The sequence below is a fragment of the Bubalus bubalis genome, chromosome 15 (assembly GCF_019923935.1).
Source record: "Bubalus bubalis isolate 160015118507 breed Murrah chromosome 15, NDDB_SH_1, whole genome shotgun sequence".
Taxonomy (NCBI): Eukaryota; Metazoa; Chordata; class Mammalia; order Artiodactyla; family Bovidae; genus Bubalus; species Bubalus bubalis.
The window spans coordinates 43,931,384-43,958,514 of record NC_059171.1 but is presented as its reverse complement, the minus strand read 5'-3'; the positions used below and the strand labels follow the sequence as shown (position 1 = coordinate 43,958,514).

Below are 27,131 nucleotides of genomic sequence, written 5' to 3'. Positions count from 1 at the left end.
TATTTGATCTCTCCTTTGAGTCACTGTAACCTATTATGTCTATCATACTGCTCTCATCAAAATCAGATCCAATTTATAGTTATTTGTATATTTCCTGCAAACTTCCTAATTTTAAGCTTTTATTTTCTTGGGAAATTTCTTGTGTACAAACAGTAATCAAGCATTATTTGGTGAATTTATTTGAAATCCCTATGAATTGTTATATGTTTATAACTTGGATCAATTTTGATATTATTATTTATAATTAGAGTTCACTCATCATCTATAATAATATTTTATCTTGTGCACCTAAAATACAAAAGTTTTTCAAAATTTGAAAAAAGAAATCCCCTTAAAATTAACTGATTTTTTTTATTCTTCAAGTACTTGATTATGTTCATATATGCTTGAGTGAATTAAGTGGACACAATTTGAACATGAGATTGGTGACATTCATATTATAGTGTATAATATTTTCTTTGGGTATATTGGCCATGATTTTAGTGGAAAGCACGTACTTAGACATATTTAATTTTCCAAACACTGTATCCTGTCAAAAAATAATAGATAGAGTTTAAGATACGCAAGTCAAACTCTTGGCTTCTATTCTACAATTAGTTTCTTGACAAATTTCCAGAGCTGCTTGGACACCAGCTGTTTTTCATTCTTCCTAAGGGCAACTTAAACTATGACTCTAAACCACAAACCACACTAGTTTCTCAGAATACGAGTCATCCTTAAAAGAATAAGATTATAAGACTCACACATGGAGTAAAATGTGTAGGATATTTCTTGAATTTAAGTCAGTTGAATGAATTTTTAAAAATGTGAAGTCCTTTTGTGAGAGGATAAGAGCCAAAGATAACAGAAATCTTTGTATTTAAAGTGTAAACAAAACAGGAAAAACAAACATGGAGAAAAAAAAGAAAACCCTAAGCACACTGTAAGACGCAATATGAAGTGAAGTGAAGTGAGGTCGCTCAGTCGTGTCCGACTCTTTGCCACCCCATGGACTGTAGCCCACCAGGCTCCTCCCTCCATGGGATTCTCCAGGCAAGAGTACTGGAGTGGGTTGCCATTTCCTTCTCCAGGGGATCTTCCTGACCCAGGGATCGAACCCGGGTCTCCCGCATTCCAGGCAGACGTTTTAACCTCTGAGCCACCCAGTGTAAGACACTGCTGTGTAAGATTGATGTGATAAAACAGTACAGACAAATACCAAAATACCATGGAGAAGTCACAGAAAGAAGAGGTAATCTATAGTTGCAAAATCATGACAGGCTATTTGGAGGAAGGGTATTTGAAATAGATGCTCAGGAAGGGGCAGGATTGATTGTTACAGTAAGTAAATCAGTACATGAACAAAATCACCAGGAGAGAAAAAGCATAGCACATTATCCATGTTGTCAAGGATTTTGAGAACAGATTGAGGATCACTTAATACAAGAGCAATTAGGGAGGCCATGGAGGCCTTATATCCGGGTCAAAGGTGCAGAGAAAGGTGGCACCTGGCAATTGAGGGAGTTTAGATTGGCTGTGAAGATCAGCCAAGAATTAGCAACCATTGAATCAGTGGGGCCATTCTTTTAGCAAAGGTAAGGAGGAGCTGGGCTTCCCTGGTGGCTCAGTGGTAAAGAATTCACCTGCTAAGGCAGGATACACAGGTTCGATCCCTGGAGAAGGAGATGGTAGCCCACTCCAGTATTCTTTTTGCTTGGGAAATCCCATGGACAGAAGAGCCTGGCAGACTACAGTCCATGGGGTTGCAAAAGAATCCTACACCACTTAGTGACTAAAACAACAACAAAGGAGAAGCCGGACACCTACACCTACATGCTTTGACAGGTATGAACAGCTAGTGGAAATGGTTCATAGGCACATGTGATAGCAGTCTTCATAGATGAGAGAATGGTGGAAAGACACGTAGGGGACAGCATGAAGATAATGATGGGTATGAGCTAAAACCTTAAAACTAAAAAAGCATAATGTAATTTCAAGAAGCCAAAGTTGCTAAATTGATAATATGGCCAATTTTGTTTGTTTGGTGCCTGCAAATATTACTTGCAGAGCTAAGGGAGTAAGTCTTCCTATATTTTTCTGGAGAAGAGAAAAATACTAGTTTCCAAGTCACAGCAGGTGGTAAAGTTACAGAAAGCATGACTCAAACGAGTGAATGGAGAAGAGATTAATCTGTCCTCAGAAACAGCACAATAAAGTATTGGCCTACAGTAATTTATGTCTTGAGAATAAGGAAAAACTCAAGTTTTGTTTATTTGGGCTTCATGTGGAAGAAAATGTAGATAATATAAATGACTTTTTTCCCTTTATTCAATAGTTGACTAAACATCTGTGATGTCTATCCTTATCTTTTTTTTTTTTTTAATGAAATCATATACTGTACTAGATGGCACATTTCCTCTCATTTGGGAAGGATAACTCAGTTTCCCTTTTATAAACATGAGTAACTTGATGTGTCTAACCAATTTTTTTTTCCAATGAGTGCTTTTCTGACCACTAGAAAGCCTCCTGAGAATGTTGCCAGCCAACAGGGAAGTGAGAAAGGCTGCTGACAGGAAGGCATTTGTCCAGCACATTTGAAACTCCACATTCCTGTTCTCCTACATGTAGAACCTTTTAAGTGTCTTGGCTTCAAACGGAGACCAGGCATATTTTACAGGAATTTTCTCCCCAGGTGCGTGTTGCGTAGCATTTCTAAGTTAGTATTGCTTACATATGAATGTTCAGCTCTCCACTTGTGTAGCCAGCTGAAGGCAAGGACATTTTTGTTTGTGATTGTTTTGAATACAGGCTCCAAGAAGTGCAAATGTGAAAACGTTATCAAGCTGTGATTCAGAGCCCCACCATGCTTGCAAGAAGAGCTTTGAATCACACATAGGCTACATATGTGTGGACCATATTTCCTAGTATTCAACATTGCTTTTTCTGGTGGCAAATAATATTTGACCACATGCCATGGTATAGGAAATAATTTTATTATATTTCTGCTATTCGTTGGTGGTGTTCAGTCGCTAAGTTGTGTTTGACTCTTTGCGACCCCATGGACTATAGCATGCCAGTCTCCTCTGCCCTTCACTACCTCCTGGGGTTTGCTCAGGTTCATATCCATTGAGTTGGTGATTCTATCTAAACACCTCATCATCTGCTGCTGCCTTCTCCTTTTGCCTTTTGACTATTTGTAGAACCTAGAATCATTTCTGTCCCACAGAGAACACTCACTCAAAATGTGTGGAACAACTGAATGACATCTTCTAACTTTTGCTGGGCATTCCATGTAAAGAGCGTGTAAGTATGGCACTCACAGTCTGCTGGGCAGGAGTCACTTAGTATTTAGTCCCTCCTCCACAATATGTATTTATGTGCCTGACAGGCTGAGGGATTCAATGGGGAGCAAAAAGACTTTTTTATAGGAAGTACTGTGAAAACAGACAAGCAAGTGGGCAAAGCAGCGAGCTGAGTGCTAAAGTAGAATAAATAAAGGGTACTTGGGATCACAAGGCACATACCTAGCCCAAACTTGGACTGGGCTAGAGAGGCAGGGAAGACTTCCAAGAGGAAATGATTTCAAATATTAAATATGAAAACAAATAAAAGTTGTGCAGGCAGGAGTGGGAAAAAGGGAATGGGTGGTAGGTGAGGAAGGGTGTTCTGAGAAGGTGCACATACATTGAAGGATAAAATTCAGTGTGGCTTGGACATAGAGGATAAAAGAAAAAGTGATATTTGATGGGGCTGGGAAGGTAAGCAGAAATTTGAATTTTATTCTAAGATCAAGGCAAGCGGTTGAGGGTTTTAAGTTATGGAATTAATTTGCCTTTCAGAAGGGTCATTCTGGCTTTAGGTTGAGAGAGGGATTGGAGAGAGGCAGAAGTAACAGTATAGTCAAGAGACCATTATAATCGCCTGAGGAAGGGAGAATTGGCCTTAGTGATGCTTAAGGTCATAGGGACAAAATGAATTTGGGCCTTGAATCAGTAGGGGTGAGGGATTTATATGAAGAAGTAGCATGAGGATTTATATTGGGGGGCAGCCACAGAGGATACCTCTGTTTTTGACTAAGACAATTAAGTTTCCCTGAGTTGGAGAAGACAAAGTGCAGGTTTCTGGTAGTCATTAGGTAGCTGAAGCTTTGTCATCCAGGCTGCACATCTAGAGAGGTTGAAAATAGTAGCTAGTGTGTGGGAGGGAACATTCTTTCAAAACAAAGAATTTGGGATGGGAATTATGCTTTAGTAATCAGAATGGACCACTTTACATAATGGGGGTAGGGTAGTGTCCTGGAGACAGCATGGATGGATGATTTTATGTCTGGGAATCTACTCAAGAATTTTTGCAAGAAAGTTTCATATATCTTTATTTATTTATTTATTTTATTTTTTAGAATCAGTGCTGAGCCTTAAATCAACATGAATCCAAATCTATTTCAGAGGGCTGGATAGCACCAGGTCCATCTAGTCTTTCTGACCTACTCAGCATAAGGTTTTGGGGGAAAATTAATCAAAGGACTTCAGAAAAATAGAAGTTGACTAGTCTGGTGTGCCTAATTTAATGTATCTGAAAATGATTTAATAGTCAGTCAATGACCATTAAATAGTTATACTTGAGATGTTTAATTGTCTATGAGAATTTCTAAAGAATGATGTGGGAGGAAGTCAGGGAAGATAAAGACTAACAGTTTAACGTGGTCAAGAGAAATGTCTGGCATAAAATACATCATGGACTGAGGTTTGGAGGGATATGATTTGAATGTTTCCAGTCCATGTAACCCATGGTGTCTAAAATCAGATAGATTTTAGCGTCCAAAAGCATATTTTTTGACACAAATATGGAAGAATGCCCCTAAAGTTGTGTGTTTAGACTAGACTTTTCATGACTCTTAAAATTTCACATCACATACTCCCAACTGAAACAGTCCAGAAATGTTGCTTAAGGGCACAATCTTTTTTTTTATCCTGCAAAGTGCATCAAATTCACATTTCATAATTTCATTAAATATGAGCGTTCTACCCAATCTGCCTCTGCATTCCAGGGAGAGCATGTTTTCAGCAAACAGTAGGTAGGCGGAAAGGCATTTGAATTCTTCTGACTAAGTGGGCAATAGCAAGATACAGGGTTTACGTGAGTATTGTAAGACAGTTTAACAGTGAAGAAGTCAGGTTTTAGATGATTATAACACTGAGTTGGTAAAAAAAAATTAACCACACATGAAAATGTCTTCCTGGCATATAAGTACAGTATTAAATGATAGCTGGTAGGTATTAACTTCCTGCAAAAGGAGGACTATTGCTAGAATCCATCAATAAGTGGTCTTAAAATTTAAAGATAAATCATATGTTAAAGGGGGATTTAAGGAAGGGAGTTATTACATTTTAAAACTCTGAAATGTTCTCTAATTTTTATCTTCCACTGTTTGATGTTATTTTCCTGGAAGCAAGGTCCTTATTATCTATACACAATTCTGTTTCTGATTAGTTAGTTGCTTCAGGGTTTATCTGTTTTCACCTTATCTGATTGCTTGCTAAATTTAAAGTTTCATGTCTCTTAAACTTCAGGCTGCCAGATATCGCGATTGAAAATGCACCTCACCTTGTCTCCCATTTTAGGCAGCTTTCTAGCTCACAGACCACAACTCTTTCAGTGTCTGATCTTCCGATAATACTATATACCATTCTGTACAACCTGCCCTGCTAAAACTGTGCTAAATTCTTCTTAGTCACTATCTCGCCTAACCTTCACAGCAGTCTTGTGAAATGGGAACAATTTTCTTTATTTAGAGACAGGAAATTTGAAGTTTGGACAGCGTAAGTAGCTTCCCCAAGGTCACAGAGCAAGTAAATCAAAATGATGAGAGTGCAGTTCTGTCTGACGGCAAAGCCCATGCTTTAAGAGACTATACAGTGCACACTCCCCTCCATGTGTTCATCTCCTGCTCTTGAGCCCACTGGCTTGGGAATGTCTCCACATGCATTTTATCTGAGGACATCACTGAATATTACAAAGTATTTCTTCATGTGGAATCAAATCTTGCTTCCTGTACTCTTTCTAACCTTGGCAGCCACATAGGAAAAGTCTGTATTATGATAGTGTTTCAAGTCTTTGAAGGCTATGAGCATCCATGCATTAGACCTTGACCCCCAATCACCCAGCTCTTTCTAACCCTCCAGCCTTATTGTGCTAAATACCTATACACACTACCTCTTTCACCCAGAGTATGGCCAGCATAGGGAAGGCGGCATAAAGATATTTGCCTTTTGAAAATCCTGGAAAAGGTAAGAAGTTGTGCCATTAAGGAAATGGAAAATCAAGTCTCCCCCACTCCCCTCCACCCTTTATGTTACACATACACACAGGAATGCTGCCAGTTAGATCATCTTGGGGTCTGCAAGCAGCTTGGCTCTAAACAAGGAATGCCTTTTACTAGGCTGTTGTCCTTGGTTGGGTTCCAACATGTGTGTTCTCTATTTTTTCTGTAAGAGATGTATCTATTTGCATAATAAACATGTCTGAATAAATAGTTGGCTTTTTTCATGATGGTTGACTTTCTTTTTGTTTACTTATTTTTAAATTAGTTTTTATTGGAGTATAGTTGCTTTACAATGTTGTGTGCTCTTCTGGCAATGAGGTGCATAGAAGTGACATGACCTGACCTGCACAGAGTAGCGATGACAAGTTAATCTTCATTCATTCTACTTTTGTGGCTTCATCCTTTCACATTAGGCTGGCAGATGAGGTAGAACATGCTCCTGCTGTGTCATCTCATATCCTCATGAACCAAACTGCTTATAGATCAAATGTGTATTTTAAATACAGAGTCAACATTATTATCATGGAAAAGGATCGCCTTACCTTTAAAATTTTTTATCTGTTCTTTCTCTAAGATTTCGGGTTCTCAGAATGTTATGTGTGTGTCACTTCTGATATATCATTTAGTAAAGGCATTTAGAGTTCCCTCTGATTTCCGAATAAGCCGCATGTGCCTCATCTGTTCTCTCTTTTCATATCCTTGTCACCACAGACTACGTTCCCTCCTCCTGGAACTGTCATGCTCAGAATGAATGATGTTGTCTTATTTGCATAGCAGCAAACAGGATGATTTCATTACCTCTCTCATTCGTAATTCTGTCTTTCATGAAGGTACAGAGCAAACTGCCTCACAGAGCTTAGCAGTCAGTATCAGTGACAACCAGTCATTTTCCTGATGAAAGGCTATGTTTATTTTTTATCAAATCTTGGATCAATAATGTACAAGAGCTGAGAGGAAGGAGGACTTCCCTCACAGCTCAGTTGGTAAAGAATCCACCTGCAGTGTGAGAGACCCCAGTTCGATTCCTGGATGAGGAAGATCTGCTGGAGAAGGGATAGGCTACTCACTCCAGTATTCTTGAGCTTCCCTTGTGGCTCAGTTGGTAAAGAGTCCACCTGCACTGCAGAAGACCTGGGTCGATCCCTGGGTTGGGAAGATCCCCTGGAGAAGGGAAAGGCTATCCACTCTAGTATTCTGGCCTGGAGAATTCCATGGACTGTATAGTCCATGGGGTTGCAAAGAGAGGAAGGACACTGTTCTAAGTCCTTTTAAGTGAAAACTAACTTCTAGAAATGCCCCCCTTTTCCCAAACCTCTTCTGTGGTGTGTGTATGGGGGTGCAGGAGCAGGGTGTGGTGAGTAGGAGTGAGATAGAAGAGGGGAGGCCCAAAGTCCTCTGCAATCAGAATGACACTCCACTGAATAAGCTTTAAACTATCATTTCTAACTGGAAGAACACAGAACAACTTTGTAAGCACACATTCAAAGTCTCCAACTTGGAAATGTTGATTCACTGGGTCCAGGATTGGGCTGGGGATCTGCTTTCTCAACAAGTTCCCATTGGAGACCCTGGAGTGATTTCCCAGGTGAGAGAAAATATCTGAGATGATGATTTAGGACATAAAACTGAGCTGAGAAAAATATTTTGTGGCTCAAATATGCATTTATTTATCAAGAGACTATATACTAGAAGAATGAATTGTTAAACCGAAAGAATTATTCCAGTGATAATTTCTATATTATCACAAAATTTCACTTGAATACTCACTCAGCACTCATTTTCATAAGACATACTGTGGTCATTGTGGGTGAGCTACAGATGTCTGCAGTGTGGAATGACACTTATTTGGGAATACACATGATTGACTAAGGATGCTTCTAAAGAAGCAGACTTTTAAGTAGCACGTTTTTTGGAAGTGGCTTTATAACATACATTGCATATAGATAATGGGTAATGTATTATATAACATACTAATTAATTTATATAATGTATTGTAATTTATGATTTTTCACTTATTTGTTTGGCAGGGCTTCCCAGGTGGCTTAGTGGTAAAGAATCTGTCTGCCAATGCAGGAGACCCAGGAGATGTAGATTCAATCTCTGGGTCGGAAAGATCCCCTGGAATAGGAAATGGCAACCCACATATTATCACAAAATTTAGGACAAAGTATTTAAGTGTTTAAGTATTCTTGCCTGGAGAATTCCACGGACAGAGGAGCCTGGCAGGCTACAGTCCATGGGGTTGCAAAGAGTTGGACACAACTTAGAAACTAAACAAGTAATTCTTTAACTTGCCTATCTCTTCCCTAAACCATAAGGCAGAGTCCATATCAGTCTTGCTGACTGTTCAATTCACAATACCCAGTGCCTCCCAATAAATACTCAATTACTAGCTGCTTAGATTAATGAATTTTGGCTCAGACAGTACAGCATCTGCCTGCAATGTGGGAGATCTGGTTTTATTCCCTGGGTTGGGAAGATTCCCTGGAGAAGGAAATGGCAACCCACTCCAGTATTCTTGCCTGGGAAATCCCATGGACAGAGGAGCCTGGTGGGCTACAGTCCATGAAGTTGCAAAGAGTTGGACATGACTGAGCAGCTAATACTATTGGTTGATCTGGAAATTTGCATTTCTTACATTTTCCACTGTTGATTAAAACACAGCATCCCCATCTGGGAAGTTTGGTATAAGGAGGTTTGGGGCCAAGGTATCTCCAAGGTCATTGTTTCTTGCCACCATTCATATGTACTAAGATCACTTATCTACAGAAGTGTGTTGGTGACAATGATAATTCCCATTGGAGTTCACAAACTACAGGCCCATCAACCATTCCAATTAGTAGTCATGTTTAACTTGCTCTGCAAGTGTTGAACTGTAGAGAATTTTACATTTAATAAAGCTATTTGGGAACAAGAATCCACCTGCAATGTGGGAGGCCTGGGTTTAATCCCTGGGTTGGAAAGGTCTCCTGGAGGAGGACATGGCAACCCACTCGATTATTCTTGCCTGGAAAATCCCCACGGATAGAGGAGCCTGTCGGGCAACAGTCCATGGGATCCCAGAGTTGAACACAACTTAGTGACTAAGCACAGCACAGAGGTGGGTACATTTCACATACACATCAGGATTTCTACATTATCCTGGAAAGTTGCAACATTTACAGCCATTATTCCCTCCCTCTATGTGTCAGCATTCGGTTAAAAAGAATAGCATGTTTGGGTATAGGAAAATTCACTCATTTCCAAGTCTCTCTGTCTTTCAAATAATTGTCCAGACATCAAGCAACAGTTGTACTTTTTCATCTTATACCCAGTATTTCTTTACTCATTTTCATTATTGGAACAACCCTGAAACCAATCATTGAGGTTGATTACATTTAAACAGCACTTCGGCATTTTCAAAGCACTTGACTAAAGTATAGATTGAGCCATGCGTAAATTAAAGCACTGAAAAATTCTTTCCTTTATTTCCTAATCACCAATCCTGTTTAAGTAGTCTTACCTCAAATTTTGAATGTTTTTATTTTATCCATGCCTTCATTAATTTATATATTAAGGCTTTATGTGTATGAAACATTCTCTGAGCTAGGAGTCTTTTTCAATAATTCAGATAACAAAATGATGGTGACTTCACTCAAGGTGGGTCCAATAATGGTGATGATCAGTGGGTATAATCTGGATAGACAGGATCTTGATGGTAAGATCAACAAGATTTTCTGACAGAGCATATAAAGATTATTAAGCAAACAAAGAGTAAAGACAGCTATGGATTTTTTGGCCTGAGCAACTATAACAACAGTTGGTAAACTTTTTCTGGAAAGGACTGGAAGATAAATATGTTTAACTTTGTAGGCCTTGTGGTCTATGCTGCCACTATAACACAGAAACAGCATAGATAATATATAAGCAAGCAGTGGTTCAGATTTGGTGACCCCTGAACTGGAAGAAATAGGGTTACACCATTCACTGATGGGAGGAAGGCTGCCTGCATTGTTTAGGGAGTAGGGAGTAGGGGTAGGATTGAGAATATTGGAACTCAATTTTGAACTTGTTAAGTAAAGATTTAAAGTGGGTAGATTAGCTTGGAATTCAGTGGAGAAGGATAAAGATATAATTTGGAATAATACCACTAGCTTATAAACAGTATTTCAATGCATGAGACTGGATGTGATTAGCTAAGCAGTGAGTGTAGATGAAACAGGGAAGAGAGGTGGAGAGAGACAGAGACAGAGAGTGAGACAGAGAGGGACATGGCTTGAGCCCTGGGAATCCTTCAGCATGTAGAGGTTAGGGAGATGAGGAAGAAGCAGCAAAGATATGGAGACACAGCAGTCAGAGAAAAACAAGGCAAGTGTGGGGTCATGAAACCAAGGAATGGAAGTGAGTCCAGAAGGAGCAGGTGGTTAGATACTCTAAATGCTGCTGATTAACCAAATAAGATGGTGACTGGGAAATGACCATTGATGATATCGATGAGATCAGTTTGAGTAGAGTGGACACAGAGGGAAACCTGCCTGCGGGTGTGGGCTTGAGTGTGGAAGAGCAAAAATCGAAAATTCTCTGTTAAGACAACACACAAGAAATTTCATTGTAAGAGGAAGAAGAGGAATGATACATTGGAATATGAAGATGAATTTGGGGTCAAGAAAAGGCCTTTTTTGTTAGTTTTTAAGAAATTTATGCTGCTGCCAATGATTGCCTCAGAGTTCTTCTAAAAAAGTACTTTTATATAATCTCTTTATAGAAATTTACCTTCCCAACCTATGTGAAAGGTAGCACTCATCTTACCTGAGGAAAGTCCTTGTTATCCTTGTTTAAACACTTAAAATCACGCAGGACCCCACTTTGATATTTTATGTTATAATGCCATCCCATATCTGTGTTCATTTTTGAGGCTTGAGGGAATTTTTTTTAAATCAAGTTCCTTTAACTACTTCTCTTTTAAAATTCAATCAGTTTAATAGCATTTAATTAATCTAACTAGTGCCAAAAATTCCCCATGTGAAAGCCTTTTCTCTTCCTCTGCCCACTCCACCCCCTCCAGGTTTACCAAGGCTCATTCTTAACACTGGGTCTCAGTTTCCTTCATTGGCCACCTCACAAGCATTTCCACCTAAGGGGAATAAACCCATCAATTCAAAACAGAACCACAGCCATGCCCATGAAGTGTTTTTTAAAAGCTTTTGGCCGCCCTCAGGGGAAATAATTTTTTCATCACTTAATATCTTTTCAATGGCTCTTCCTCACTTCTGTAAGTCACCTCTCCTTTCCCAATCTAACCCAGGAAAAGAACAAAGAACCCCAGCTGAATATTTTTAAACACCAAAAGCTTGTCTATCTAAACTGCCTTTATGTTTTATCTAAATACATGAGAAATGACTGCTTAAAAGTCCAAGAAAACAAGTATCTGTAGGACATGCCATACTGTTTCCAGTGTTGCTATCATAGTATCCTTGACAATAACTGATTTAGAAATATGTCTTCAAAAATTCAGTGTGATATTTTTATTTTTAGTATTTTATGTCTTTGAAGATGGTTACCATGTGCAGAACAGATTTTTTAAGACGTCATTTTCAAATTTAATATTTATGGTTTTCTACTTTAGCTTCACTTATACATATTTTTGTTCTATGCATAAATCTAGCAAGTTTTGGCAACCACACTTGTTTAATGTTTGTTACTATTTACAAATCTAGTTAATTTAAATTTTAAGTTACATTTATAGATTTAACATATTTGACCTTTAGTATTTCACTTGGTTTATTGAAAATCATTTCCATATATTTAAAAGTCTTAAGAGGCTAGGACATTCAGTGACTTTTAAGTTCTAAATTTTGCAATACTGTTTAAAAATTATATCAAGATAGTCTTACAATTTTTAACTTAAAACCACAAATATAAATAATTATTCATGAATACATTTTATATTGCAACTACAAGGCTAACTAGTTGCTTTAATAACCTGTTGCCACATTCTTTTAACCACTATAAATAATATCAAATATGTATAGGTTCCTTACCCAGAAATAGTTATTCTTTTTAGCAACTTATATTTAACTCTTTCAAATGCTTCTACATTTAATTTTTATGCTTGGAATTAAAATATGTTACCCACTTGGAAAAAAAAAAACCAAACCAGTATGCCATCTCTAACAATGCTGGGTATACATTCTGAAGTAATTTTTAGGGTTGTCTTTCAGTCGGTCTACATTTCTTATTGTACAGCAATAATGACTGGGGTTTAAGGAGGGAGCTCTGGATGTCCTGGTGGCCACTGTGTCATGAGTACCAAAACTTAAGGAAATGGCTTATAAAACGACCCCATCTTTGGGCTGGATCATATCATTCTCTAATTCTTCTATTTATGAAAGTCAGTGTCTCATGCTGAGACACTCTGACTCAATTTTGTATTTCTTTGACCCAAGCTCTGAAGATCCCTGGACTGATAAGGATCTGCATTCTTTTCCTGTCTCCTATCTCTTGGAGCCACACTCTTCTAGCAATTAAATAACATCAATTTGAATTCTGGATGTCTCTCATGGCTTAATCAGACTATGTGGTTTCCACAGACAAGGTGCTAAATTTATTTATAAGCACAGTAGCTTATGGTAAACATTTTAGTTCAAAGCTGTATCAATCAATTTACAAGCTGACCAACTAAATAGCTTGTAACACAAAGAATGGAAGAAAGCCATGCAGGGCAGTAGTGCCCGTATATACAGGCTTGTGCATGCTCTGACACCGTTTCAAGCCATCTTTACTTTGTGAATTATTTAATCATAATATCTAACTTCTACTAGCTCCTGTAAATGTTTTTGTGTCTCCATGCATAATTTTCTTAATTTTTGCCTCATTTTTAGAAGGCAAGATAAGAGTTTAAGTGTTGGCAACTCAGTTATCTATGACATTATTTTATCCATTTAGAGGGACAAAGGGCTCCCCTCATGGCACAGATGTTAAAGAAAATGTCTGCAATGTGGGAGACCCAAGTTTAATCCCTGGGTCAGGAAGATCCTCTGGAGGAGGGCATGGCAACCCACTTCAGTATTCTTGCCTGGAGAATTCCATGGACAGAGGAGCCTGGTGGTCTACAGTCCATGGGTCACAAAGAGTCAGACAATGCCGAGAGACTGACACATTCACTTTCAGAGGGACAAGACCTAGAAATACAGAATTTGAGGCTGGCTCCATAAAAGCTAAATAAATATCAAGCGTTTAGTTTAACACCTGATAATCACATGTTGCATATTTGCTAGTTATTTCATAGAATGTTAAAAAAGTGCACATTTGTGGCCTTTTTTTCTTTTGCAAATTTATAGGGTATGATACGAAAATTATTTCAAATAAATATCACAGATGCTTAATGAAATTCAGCAGATTGATTACCCATTTAGCATCCAGAAATGTACATATTACTCAAATGCTTAGGTGATTACAACTTCATTCCTGAAACTTGTATAAGTTGTTAGAATTCTTTCACATGATTAAACCAACAACATTAATCACAGTTTAGAGCCTCTGGATAGGAAAGAGGCTATCTTGATTTGCTGTTTTCAAAACTCAAAGACCTCTCATCATATTAATAAATTTAAGCGACAATGTAGATTGAAGGGATACATCGCTTACCCATATTCTCCTGGGAGTTGTAACCAATGGACAAAGAGACAGCAAAATACAGTAGATAAATAGTTCCTAAGTTGAAGACCTGGATCTTCATTTCTCTACAGGATGAATGTGAGAAGTGGGCATCTCTGCAGTGGGCCTCAGAAAGATGATTGATCTCCCATGGGAAGGCAAAGTGACCCCATTTTCTGTGTGGGACTTGGCCAGTCTGCCAGGCTCTCCAGCATCTTCCTTTAGGGGCAGACAGAAATCCCTCCCATCAGTTCCCTAAAAGCAAACATGAACAAACATGGTTATCCCTCTTCCCTCACAACTATCATCTCAAAAATTTTAATTATGATATCTGTACATAGAAACATATAAAAATGTAGGCATCAGTAATGCCAAATACATGGTCTTCCTATTAAAATCCTTTATAATAATTTTAAAATGGTGCTCATGTAAGATATTTTTGAGGTATGAACTCTTTGGTTTATCTCTTTGATATACACAATACATTTTAAGTATGTGAAGTAAGCACATAGAATTATTATATGCTAAATTAAATTTGTTCACTACCTTAAATATTTTAAATTATTTTGTAAAGAATCTAGCTTTATTCTGTCTGTGGTGTGGAAAAGGCTAGAACTGAACAATTTGTAAGCCAATATAATAGATCTTCTTGGTCCTGATGCTGGGGCTACTCAGGTATGTTAAATCGTAAGATGCTGGAGAGGAAAGAGACTGTAGAGATGGCTTCATCTCCTCTCCTTATTTATAGATGAGTTAACTGGGAGACAGTTATATGTCTATAACTAACTGGGACACAGAATAACTGATATGTCCTCAGTTGCAGATGGTCTTAACAGTAGACTTAGAATGCAGAATATTTTATTTTCAGTATTATTTGTGCTATGCAGTCCTGATATTTTAGACAAGACTATAAGAAAGGGACTTCCCTGGTAGTCCAGTGGTTAAGACTTTGCCTTCCACACTACAGGGGGCATGGGTTCAATCTCTCTCAGGGAGTTAAGCTTCCACATGACCCAAGGCCAGAAAAATCCCAACATAAAACAGAAGCGATATTACAACAAATTCAATAAAGACTACAAAAAAATTGTCCACATGAAAAAAAAATCTTTAAAAAGAAAGACTGTAAGAAAGATATTTCTCAAATGACTGTATAAAAACACAGAAAAATTATGTTTTTGGCAGTTATTATTCTGAATGCACTATACTTCAATGTGTAAATAATACTTAGTTCATGGGACATAATTTGTTGATGCTATTCCATTTAAAATTCATTAGTGAGGTAATTGTGCTGTTTTGCATTTTGATGAACTGTAATCCATATTTTATAAATTCATATTTCATTAAAAATATCAGAAGAATAAATACTCAAATCCTTAAATAGAGAAACCCTTTTAAAAGTTAATTTCAGTCCTAGAATACTATGATTTTCAGTATAAATTTATTTTATATTATTGATATTTTGTGCAGATTTTTGCAGATAAAACAAAGAAATTTGAAGTAATAATTTATTAGTTCAGTTCAGTTCACTTCAGTTGCTCAGTCATGTCCAACTCTTTGCGACCCCATGGACTGCAGCACACCAGGCTTCCCTGTCCATCACCAACTCCTGGAGCCTGCTCAAACTCATGTCCATTGTGTCGGTGATGCTATCCAACCATCTCATCCTCTGTCGTCCCCTTCTCCTGCCTTCAATCTTTCCCAGCATCAAGGTCCTTATAATAATTTATGAACTTAATAACTGTGAAAAACATAATACAAAACATTTTTCATAATTGTAAAAGAATGTTATATCAATTCAAAGAAAAACCAAGTACATAAAGAAACAGACACTTTTTATTAAAATATTATAGAATTAACATGTTCCATTTAATTATACCATATTTAACATAGATTGTATGTATGTGTTTAGTCACTATGTTGTGTCCAATTCTTTTGCAACCTCATGGACTGTAGCCTGTCAGGCTTCTCTGTCCTTAGGATTTCCCAGGTAAGAATGTGGGATTGGGTTGACATTTACTTTTCCAGGGGATATTCCTGACCCAGGGATTGAACCTGCATTTCCTTCATTGGCAGACAGATTCTTTAGCACTAAACCACCTAGGGAGCCCTTAACATTGATTCAGTTCAGTTCAGTCACTCAGTCGTCTCCAGCTCTTTGTGACCCTATGGACTACAGCACACCAGGGCTCCCTGTTCATCACCAATTCCCGGAGTCTACCCAAATTCATGTCCATTGAGTTGGTGATGCCATCCAACCATCTCATCCTCTGTTGTCCCCTTCTCCTGCTGCCTTCAATCTTTCCCAGCATCAGGGTCTTTTCAAATGAGTCAGTTCTTTGCATCATGTGGCCAAAGTACTGGAGTTTCAGCTTAACATCAGTCCTTCCAATGAACACTCAGGACTGATCTCCTTTAGAATGGACTGGTTAGATCTCCTTGCAGTCCAAGGGACTCTCAAGTCTTCTCCAACACCACAGTTCAAAAGCATCAATTCTTCAGTGCTCAGCTTTCTTTCTAGTCCAACTCTCACATCCATACATGACTACTGGAAAAACCATAGCCTTGACTAGACAGACCTCTAGGTTGGACATAACTTTCCTTCCAAGGAGTACGAATCTTTTAATTTCATGGCTGCAGTCACCATCTGCAGTGATTTTGGAGCCCTCCAAAATAAAGTCTGACACTGTTTCCACTTTTCCCCCATCTATTTGCCACGAAGTGATGGGACTAAATGCCATGATCTTAGTTTTCTGAATGTTGAGTTTTAAGCCAACTTTTTCACTCAATTTCACTTTCATCAAGAGGCTCTTTAGTTCTTCTTTGCTTTCTGCCATAAGGGTGGTGTCATCTGCATATCTGAGGTTATTGATATTTCTCCCGGCAATCTTGATTCCAGCTTGTGCTTCTTCCAGCCCAGTGTTTCTCCTGATGTCCTCTGCATATAAGTTAAATAAGCAGGGTGAAAATATACAGCCTTGATGTACTCTTTTCCCGATTTGGAACCAGTCTGTTGTCCCATGTCCAGTTCTAACTGTTGCTTCCTGACCTGCATACAAATTTCTCAAGAGGCAGGTCAGGTGGTCTGGTATTCCCATCTCTTGAAGAATTTTCCACAGTTTGCTGTGATCCACACAGTCAAAGGCTTTGGCATAGTCAATAAAGCAGAAATAGATGCTTTTCTGGAACTCTCTTGCTTTTTCCATGATCCAGCGCATGTTGGCAATTTGATCTCTGGTTCCTCTGCCTTTTCTAAATCCAGCTTGAACGTCTGGAAGTTCATGGTTCACGTATTGCTGAATCCTGGCTTGGAGAATTTTGAGCATTACTTTACCAGCATGTGAGATGAGTGTAATTGTGTGGTAGTTTGAGCATTCTTTGGCATTGCCTTTCTTTGGGATTGGAATGAAAACTGACCTTTTCCAGTCCTCTGGCCACTGCTGAGTTTTCCAAATTTGCTGACATATTGAGTGCAGCACTTTCACAGCATCATCTTTTAGGATTCGAAATAGCTCAACTGGAATTCCATCACCTCCACTAGCTTTGTTCGTAGTGATGCTTTCTAAGGACCACTTGACTTCACATTCCAGGATATCTGACTCTAGGTGAGTGATCACACCATCGTGATTATCTGGGTCATGAAGATGTTTTTTGTACTTCTGTGTATTCTTGCCACCTCTTCTTTTGCTTTTGTTAGGTCCATACCATTTCTGTCCTTTATTGAGCCCATCTTTGCATAAAATTTTCCCTTGGTATCTCTAATTTTCTTGAAGAGATCTCTAGTCTTTCCCTTTCTATTGTTTTCCTCTATTTCTTTGCACTGATTACTGAGGAAGGCTTTCTTATCTCTCCTTGCTATTTGTTGGAACTCTGCATTCAAACAGGTATATCTCCTGTGTTTTTCACTTCTCTTCTTTTCACACCTATTTGTAAGGCCTCCTCAGGCAGCCATTTTGCTTTTTGCATTTCTTTTTCTTGGGGATGGTCTTGATCACTGCCTCCAGTACAATGTCACGAACCTCTATCCATAGTTCATCAGGTACTCTGTAACATTGATTACTCATCTATTAAAAGGTTGTTTTTCAGTCACTAAGTCATGTCTGACTCTTTGCCACCCAATGAATAGCAGCACACCAAGATTCCCTGTCCTTCACTATCTCTCAGAGTTTGCTCAAACTCATGTCCATTGAGTCGATGATGCCATCCAATCATGTCATCCTTTGCTGCCCCCTTCTCCTCCTACCCTCAGTCTTTCCCAGCATCAGCATCTTTTCCAATGAGTTGGCTCTTCCCATCAGGTGGCCAAAGTTTTAAAAGGGTATTATGTGATATCTTGCCATATTTAACTTAATCCTCAAATGGGCAGATTATATTCTAGATATTTAAAAGAAAGTTCTTTCTGAATTATCTTTCTTTCTACATAGACAGTGGAGATGTGGCCACTGTCACCATAGAATTACTCCAGATCCTTTCTCAATAGTTCTGATTTATGTAACTTTGTGAGTGAATATCTTTTAGTATAATTCTAGATAGATTTATGTAACATAACTTCATTTTTCTAATTTAAGACAATTTTTTAACTAACAAATCTTTTTTGAGGGTGGGTGCCATGGTTTCCTAGGATGAAAGTGTCTCTTGAAGGGTTCACCAGTTATTGTTTTTACTATTTTATTTCAAAGTCGCTAAATTAATTTCCTTTTAGTTAAATACATTGTTATATTAAATACATCTGTTTCCAGTTCATGACAATTCTAATATTATTATTACTATAAAATATTCAAATGACACAACATATCAAATTATATCATATTATACTTAGATGTAGTTTAACCTTTAAAATTTGGCATAAATGCAAATCCAAACTACAATGAGACATCATCTCATACCTGTTAGGATGGCTATTGTCAAAGACTCAAGACATAAAAAATGTTGGAGAGGATATGGAGAAAGGGAGTCTTGTGCACTGTAGATGGAAATGGAAATTGGTGCCAACACTGTGGAAAACAGTATAGAATGTCTCCCCCAAAATAAAAATAGAACTACTATCAGATCAGATCAGATCAGTCACTCAGTCATGTCCGACTCTTTGCGACCCTATGAATCGCAGCACACCAGGCCTCCCTGTCCATCACCAACTCCCGGAGTTCACTGAGACTCACGTCCATCGAGTCAGTGATGCCATCCAGCCATCTCATCCTCTGTCATCCCCTTCTCCTCATGCCCCCAATTCCTCCCAGCATCAGGGTCTTTTCCAATGAATCAACTCTTCGCATGATGTGGCCAAAGTACTGGAGTTTCAGCTTTAGCATCATTCCTTCCAAAGAAATCCCAGGGCTGATCTCCTTCCGAATGGACTGGTTGGATCTCCTTGCAGTCCAAGGGACTCTCAAGAGTCTTCTCCAACACCACAGTTCAAAAGCATCAATTCTTCGGCGCTCAGCCTTCTTCACAGTCCAACTCTCACATCCATACATGACCACAGGAAAAACCATAGCCTTGACTAGACGAACCTTTGTTGGCAAAGTAATGTCTCTGCTTTTGAATATGCTATCTAGGTTGGTCATAAGATATAGCAATTCTACTTCTAGGTATTCATCTGAAGGAAACTAAAATACTAACTCAAAAGGATACATTCACCCCCATGTTCATAGTGGCACTGTTTACAATAGCCAAGACATGGAAGCAGCCTAAATTATCATCAACAGATAAGTGGATAAGTGGAATATTATTCAGGATATTATAAGAATATCCTGAATAATTATAAGAAACTATAAGAAATTATAATGTCCAGAATACTATAAGAAACAAGGAAATCTTGCCATTGTGACAGCATCGATGGAACTTAAAGGCATTATGCTAAGTGAAATAAATCAGAAAAAGACAACATATGATGTCACATAAATGTGAAATCTAAAAACAACAATAACAAAAACAACACTGAATTCATAGATCTAGAGAACAGATAGGTGGTTGCCAGAGATGAGGTTGGGGGTGGGTGAAAGGTACAAACTTGCAGTTATAAAATAATTCCTGGGGATGTAATATACAGTATGGTGAGTATATTTGTAGTACTGTATTATATATTTGAATGTTGCTAAAAAATAGAATTTAAAAGCTCTCTTCACAAGAAAAAAAATTTGAACTGTGTGTGGTGATGAATGTTAATTAGACTTCTTGTGATGATAATTTCACAATATACGCATATATAAAAATCATTAAGTTGTACATTTGAAGCATATATTGTTACATATCAATTATATCTCAATAAAAGTTATAATATTATACATTGTCAGTTTTGGTTCATTATTTGAATAAATTTGATCATATTAATTTTTGAGATATATTAATACCTCTGAATAAACTCCAGGGAAATCATTTGACGCTGGTAGACTCAAACTTTACAGTAGGAGTTGTCTCCAAGTTACATCTAGACACGATATTTTGCTTAACCTATCCTTTACTAAAATTGATATCTGGACTTTGGGTCTAGATGACAGTGTTAAAACAATAAAGATTTTTGAGGAATAACCATACTGTATTGTAGAACTTTAAATAACAATGGTCTAATCTTGCTTTCTTTTAGTCAGGAAGTAGAAGATAAAGAACTTTAGGAAATGGTAGCATTCTTTCTTGCCTCTTTTTGTTTGTTACTAGCAAACTCAGTAAGCTGAAGGTTTTTTTTTTTTTTTTTTTTTTCCCTTACACAGGTTTGGGATGAAAATCTTGCAAAGTCTGCAGAGGCTTGGGCAGCTACCTGCATTTGGGACCATGGACCTTCTTACTTATTGAGATTTTTGGGTCAAAATCTATCTGTACGAACTGGAAGGTAAGAAATAGTTTCACTGATACTGTTTATCCAGATAACTTTTTATTGCCTATGGACTCCAAGTGTTAGTAGCATCAATTTCAAGTAACATCTACAAGTGATTATTGAGAACTCACTATATGTCAGTCACTGATGCTTGGCCTATGACTGTTTTAGATGTCTTCAAAAATTATTTAAATTTTTTAAAAAGCCTAAAAAAAACCCCAGTTTTCTCTTTCACCCTTGGAACACCATCCCTTAATCTATTCTACACTGCTGCTGCTGCTGCTAAGTCGCTTCAGTCTTGTCTCTGTGCCACCCCATAGATGGCAACCCACCAAGCTCCCCCATCCCTGGGATTCTCCAGGCAAGAACACTGGAGTGGGTTGCCTTTTCCTTCTCCAATGCATGAAAGTGAAAAGTGAATTCTACACTAATCTCACAGAATCTTTGAAAGATTCAGGTTGTATCCTTATCCTATCTCTTCTAGTTCAGAAAAATCCCCTGACAGTGGCAGAAGCCATTATTATGTATGCAGCTTTCCCGTGTTTGCATATTCCTATATATGTGTTATACAAATTCAATGTATTTACATGCATATGCACATATATGTATATGCAAGTCTATGCAACTGTGAATGAAGCTGCTTCCGGTAACAGGATAATTTTTCTACACTGTGAGAGGTCACCATCCAACATTCAAAGACTCATTCCCTTCCATACAGGGGAGGAAAATTGGGTGAATTCTCACTAAATTAGAATGATACAACTTTAAGGGGGGAAACCACTCTGAGTCTAGTATCGCAGCTTTTTTTAATATCTAATTTTTAATTATGTATAAGATTCCAATGGAAGACATTTCTGACATTGGTAAATACAAGGTAAAGATGATAATTCCTGAAAGATTTGCATTTCTCTTTTTGAAACAACCAGACTCATAATTAAACAAATATAGGATCACTTGCTCCGGGCCTGAACATTTTCATGCTTGGCTCTACTGGGAGGAACAGAGGATTCTGCTGGGTGGTGATGGTTATTGTGAGGGGGTGGATATGCTCTTGATTTGCCATTAATAGCCTGCAAAAGAACAATTAACTTGTAATTGAGTGTGAGTCCACTACACATTGCCACTGCTGTACTGTGAGTTCTCATTGTGTTTCTTGATATTTAGATACCGCTCTATTCTCCAGTTGGTCAAGCCATGGTATGATGAAGTGAAAGACTACGCCTTTCCATATCCCCAGGATTGCAATCCCCGATGTCCTATGAGATGTTTCGGCCCCATGTGCACACATTATACACAGGTTATTTTGTCTTGTTCAGTTCTGATTCATTCTTTTTTAAAAAACGCTCTTTTGATTTTGGTGAACCTGTGTTTTCTTAACTCCTGATTCTAATAATGGTATATCGGTTTACTTTCTCAGATGGTTTGGGCCACCTCCAATCGAATAGGATGTGCAATTCATACTTGTCAGAACATAAATGTTTGGGGAGCTGTATGGCGCCGTGCAGTTTATTTGGTATGCAACTATGCCCCAAAGTAAGTATCTGGTTGGCTTCTACTTCCTGAAATCCTTAATGATGTTAAGTATCTTCAGTCTGATAGATATTTTTAACAGGTAAATAATATGAGTAAGACTTAACTAACAAGCTCAGATCCTCAAATCTTCCGTCTTCTCATATATCAAAAATGTTAAAAGCTGAAATATTTCTTTTCACAAGGATTCGAGATTAAAATTTTGGGCAAGACAATTTGTGATTTGGAGATTCACTAAATTCTCCTCCTCATCTTTCTTTAGACCTGGTAATTATAAAATAAACATGTGATTCCAGGCTTTTGATAGCTTATATAAAAGTCTCAGGCAAGGATCTTCTAGGGAATTTATCAACATCACCGTATTCTCATCAATCATTCCTAGAATGTTGGCTTAACTTTTTCACTAGGAAAAGAAAACAAGCACTTCTTCTTTCTTTTAAGGGTAGAATTAAAATCACAGTTTATTTTTTCCATAGGTGGTTAAGGAGGCTTTCAGAATCAGAAGGGAAAATTTAAATGCTATGACATCTTTTTAATGAAAGCTGTGCCATGATTTAAACTTCAGTATAAAAAATTCAGTAATTTCATCCTGTGGCACACATAAAATTGTATATTTCATATTGTGAAAACTGATCAAATATTGTAAAATATAGTTGTATTTTATATTTATGAGCATTCTTTTGTATTATGAGGATAAACAAGCATTTGTTGACATTTGATAAAATGCCTTTTTGATAACAATGACTCTTTGGATAAAGTGTTCCAGTATTTATACATGAGTCTTTTCCCTTTTGGAGTAAATACTAAAATGTGCAAAGGATTTATGACACGCCTGGTGTCTTCCAAAGTAAGTCCCAAACAAAGATTTTTCTCCAGCTTTGCCAGTATGGGGAGGGAATGAGAAAACATTTCACAAATAACTGCATTACTCATTTATATGGTTGTATGCCAGGGGCAGTGTTTTTGCAAAGTTAGAAAAATAGCGATTTTCCCAATGGTCCCCTCTCCACAGTTATTAGAATAGTAAGATTTGGAAAGTAAAATGTGACTGCATCATGAAAAGCATTAAAACTGTGCATTTGTTTGATATTTTCAGTTATGCACCTTATATTTTCCTATTAAGACTCTAACTCTTCTTTCTGACATAAATAGGCCAGGCAGTTCTCTAGTGAAAGAGGCTTTTATTACATTCATTTGGCTATTCTGTTTTTGGCCAATGATGGGATTTTTGCAATATTATTGATGAGATGTCTGATTGTTTTATGTCTAAGAGATTAAGATATTGTGTTAGTATGGTGTATTTGCTGTAACAGAGAACCATTTTTTGAAACAGGCAGTGAAGAAAGTTTAAAAATTCCGACTGATAGTTGAATAGCAGCATAAAGTTATCTCAAGCCAAACTGTTTATCAGGGAAAAAAGAAATACAGGGTTGGGTGGTGGTTGGGGGTCGGGTGGTTGGAGAGAAAGAGAGAAATGAGAGAATGAAAATGAATTAGCCTGAAAGGATAAAAATTAAAATATGTTTATCCACTGACTGATTTACTATTGAATATGGAGCTTCCCCAATGGCTCGATATTTTAGCTTTTCCACTGTTGTTTTATCTTCAACCCACCACACACCACATTTTCTCCTGACCATTCAGTTTCCTTCACACTTCTGGCTCTGTGGTTATCTGTTAGAACTGTAGTTGCTAATCACCATGCTACTGTAAATAAATTCATTGCTTCCTCCATCATAGCTAAAAGAGCTTAGTAACAGTAAGACGTTGTGACTGTTTTTATCCTAAATGCTGAATTTGGTGTATCATTATGGCCATCAAGATGAAGGAAAATATTGACAACATTCAGTTAAATGTGTTTAGCATTATTTTAAAAAATTAACAGTATTGCTAAAAATTATAACTGTGAGTTTACATATGGGAAAATGTTTTGGAATCATCTTTAATGGCTGCTTCTGTAAGCCATTATTCTCTGAGTTTTCCATGTCTCATTTTATGAATACTGAGAATCTAAACTATTCAACTTTAGAAAGAAAGCCTTTGAACTCTTAAAACCTATTTTTTGTGCTTATGACAACTTCTTGCTCATGTCACTGTTTCTAAGCCTCCCCGAATTGTACATATACTGTATATGGGCTTCCCAGGTGGCACTAGTGGTAAAGAACCCACCTGCCAATGCAAGAGACGTAAGAGAGGAGGGTTTGATCCCTGGATCGGGAAGATCCCCTGGAGGAGGAAACGACAACCTATTCCAGTTTTCTTGCCTGGAAAATCTCATGGACTGAGGAGCCTACTGGGCTACAGTCCATGGGGTCCTAAAGAACTGAACAAAACTGAGCAACTGAGCACGTACACACAAACACACATATATATATATATGTATTTGTATGTATTTTACTATCTTTATAATAGCATTAGCATGACTTTTTAAAAAGTACATTTAAGAGGACACAGCATATGTGTTCTGGAAGGCTGCAGTAGGAAAGAGGCAGCTGTGCTGATGGATAGAGCATCAAGTCAGATGTGGGTTGACTAATAATGTCACCATGCATTGTAAATTATTGTAAATTAACATGATATTAACTTACTCAGAAAGAAAGTATTTTTAAAGTAAGATATATAGAATAAATTGCTAGAGAAATAAGAAATGGATGTAACTTTCAGTGTTTTTCTAAAAATGACACACTTCTGAAAATGTCATCACACGTCAATGTGTGATCATGTGCTTAAGGACAATGAGATTTTAAAAAATGAGCAAGTAACACTTATGCTCTCTTCTTTTTTTTCCTAGGGGCAACTGGATTGGAGAAGCACCATATAAAGTAGGGGTACCATGTTCAGCTTGCCCTCCAAGTTATGGAGGGTCTTGTACTGACAATCTCTGCTTTCCAGGTGTAACGTCAAACTACCTGTATTGGTTTAAATAAGCTTATCTTTTCCTCCAGGAAATATAATGGTTTCTGGGAATCATAGGCATATATATATATTGAGTTTTGCACATATTATACATATTTTATCATAATCTTGTTTTCCTTTTATTATTCATTGTAAAGATTAGTGTTTATCTTGTATGTTTGTTTAATCCTTTAAGGTAATCAAACATCCATTTCTATTTTCTGACCTCTAAGTCTAAATTAAAATACTGTGTATGTAGTATTGACATAGTTGATGCATCCAATTCCAAAGCTTGTTTTCCAAAGAAATTATGTTACATTCCTAACAAATAGAACATATATTTGGCCTACAAATACACATACATACATAGTTTGATTTTGTAGTTAGCTTGGAGGAATTTTTTAAAAATCCTATTCTAAACAATATGTTAGGTGGTAGGATATCTCCTGCACCCATTTCTTTAATATCCCAAAACTGATCACTTGCAAACTACTAATAAAACTCCATGATATCTAGATATAATAATTTAATTAAGAACCACAGATTTCATTATGGAAATATTTTGTTTTATTTGGGTCCACCAAAAGATATTCTCAATTTATGTAAGGTTGAACACATTTATTTTGCTTAACCTCTTTTATTGAACCAGTAATCATGTGTGGAGTGGTTATGATGGGCAAGGCACTCTGCTAGTTATGTTCTGATCATGCAAGGATAACAAGACATAATTCCTGTCTTCAATAAGCTCACAAAAATATTCAGGAAATAATGCAGCCTAATTATTGGGTTGCCCAAAAAGTTTGTTCGGGTTTTTCTGTGATGTTACGGGGAAACAAATGAACTTTTTGGCCAACTCAATATCTTGCTGTAAAAATGTTATTTTGTTAACAAATTGATTTTTCATGTAAATTTGAGGAAGTGAAACCAACGATGTTCACATGTAGGTGGAATAGATGATAGGCCACACCGTGTAATATGTAAGTCTCCTGGTTAGCATGAAAATGTAGCTATAGTACTTGGAACTAAATGAGGCAGGGAAGAATGAACAACTGTGAGTGTAAATAGTTGTTTTGGAAGGTGGAAAGCAAGACCTAAGTGAACTGACGAGGTCCAAGAGAAGTAAGATTCAGGAGACAGGCATGCAAACCCACGGAAATAGGGTTACTGCACACATGCATGCACACACACGCGCACACACACACACACACACAAACACAAACACACACGGAGAGCCTCAGAAAGGCATATCCTGAAGGTTTAGTATACCTTGAAGCCTGTGAGCAGGAGGTGAGGGATACCAGAAAGAAACATGCAGGTGCCAAGGATATTTCCTGCTCTCCATTGTTCTGCTTGTCCTTATTTGATGAGAATCATTCAGCATGATGGTCCTTGAGTATCATGTGGAAAATCTCATGTACACACCACAGACAGCTATGATTTTGTGAAAGGGGCCTCTTCAGATGATTTTCTAAGCACTAAGTACCAAATTTTATTACCATATCTAAGTAGAAGAATATTTTTCAGTTCTGCATTGTTTGCGTGTGTGCATGCTCAGTTGCTTCAGTAGTGTCTGACTCTTTGCAATCCTGTGGACTGTAGCCCACCAGCCTCCTTTGTCCATAGGATTCTCCAGGCAAGAATACTGGAGTGGGTTGCCATTTCCTTCTCCAGGGGATCTTTCTGAATTAGAGATTGAACTTGCATCTCCTGTGTCTCCTGCATTGGCAGGTGGATTCTTTACCACTGAACAAACTGGGAAGCCCCAAAAGTGAAGCATGGTGGAAAGCAAATCACTGTGAAAATTTCAGTCATGTGATTTTGGAAATGTTTATTTCCAAATCACTTTCAGAGAGGAGAAAGTCAACACATGGATCAAGACACTTAACACATTACATTTTACATGTGCATGCATGTGTGTGTGTGGTTCAAGTTATATAATGCTGCAGTAGAATTACAGAATCA

The 27,131-nt window shown here is 37.6% G+C and overlaps 1 protein-coding gene across 1 annotated transcript in view; it reads left to right on the top strand.

Annotated features, from left to right (window-relative positions):
• The window catches only part of PI15 (peptidase inhibitor 15), a 31,425-nt gene extending 5,501 nt beyond the window's left edge, over nucleotides 1–25,924 (top strand). Inside the window, exons 3-6 of the mRNA XM_006075581.3 lie at nucleotides 20,641–20,759; nucleotides 21,909–22,041; nucleotides 22,162–22,277; nucleotides 25,066–25,924. Of these exons, the coding sequence (XP_006075643.1) occupies nucleotides 20,641–20,759; nucleotides 21,909–22,041; nucleotides 22,162–22,277; nucleotides 25,066–25,201 (504 nt within the window). The 3' untranslated portion in view covers nucleotides 25,202–25,924. The remainder of the gene's footprint in view (nucleotides 1–20,640; nucleotides 20,760–21,908; nucleotides 22,042–22,161; nucleotides 22,278–25,065) is intronic.
• The last annotated feature ends 1,207 nt before the right edge of the window (nucleotides 25,925–27,131 follow it).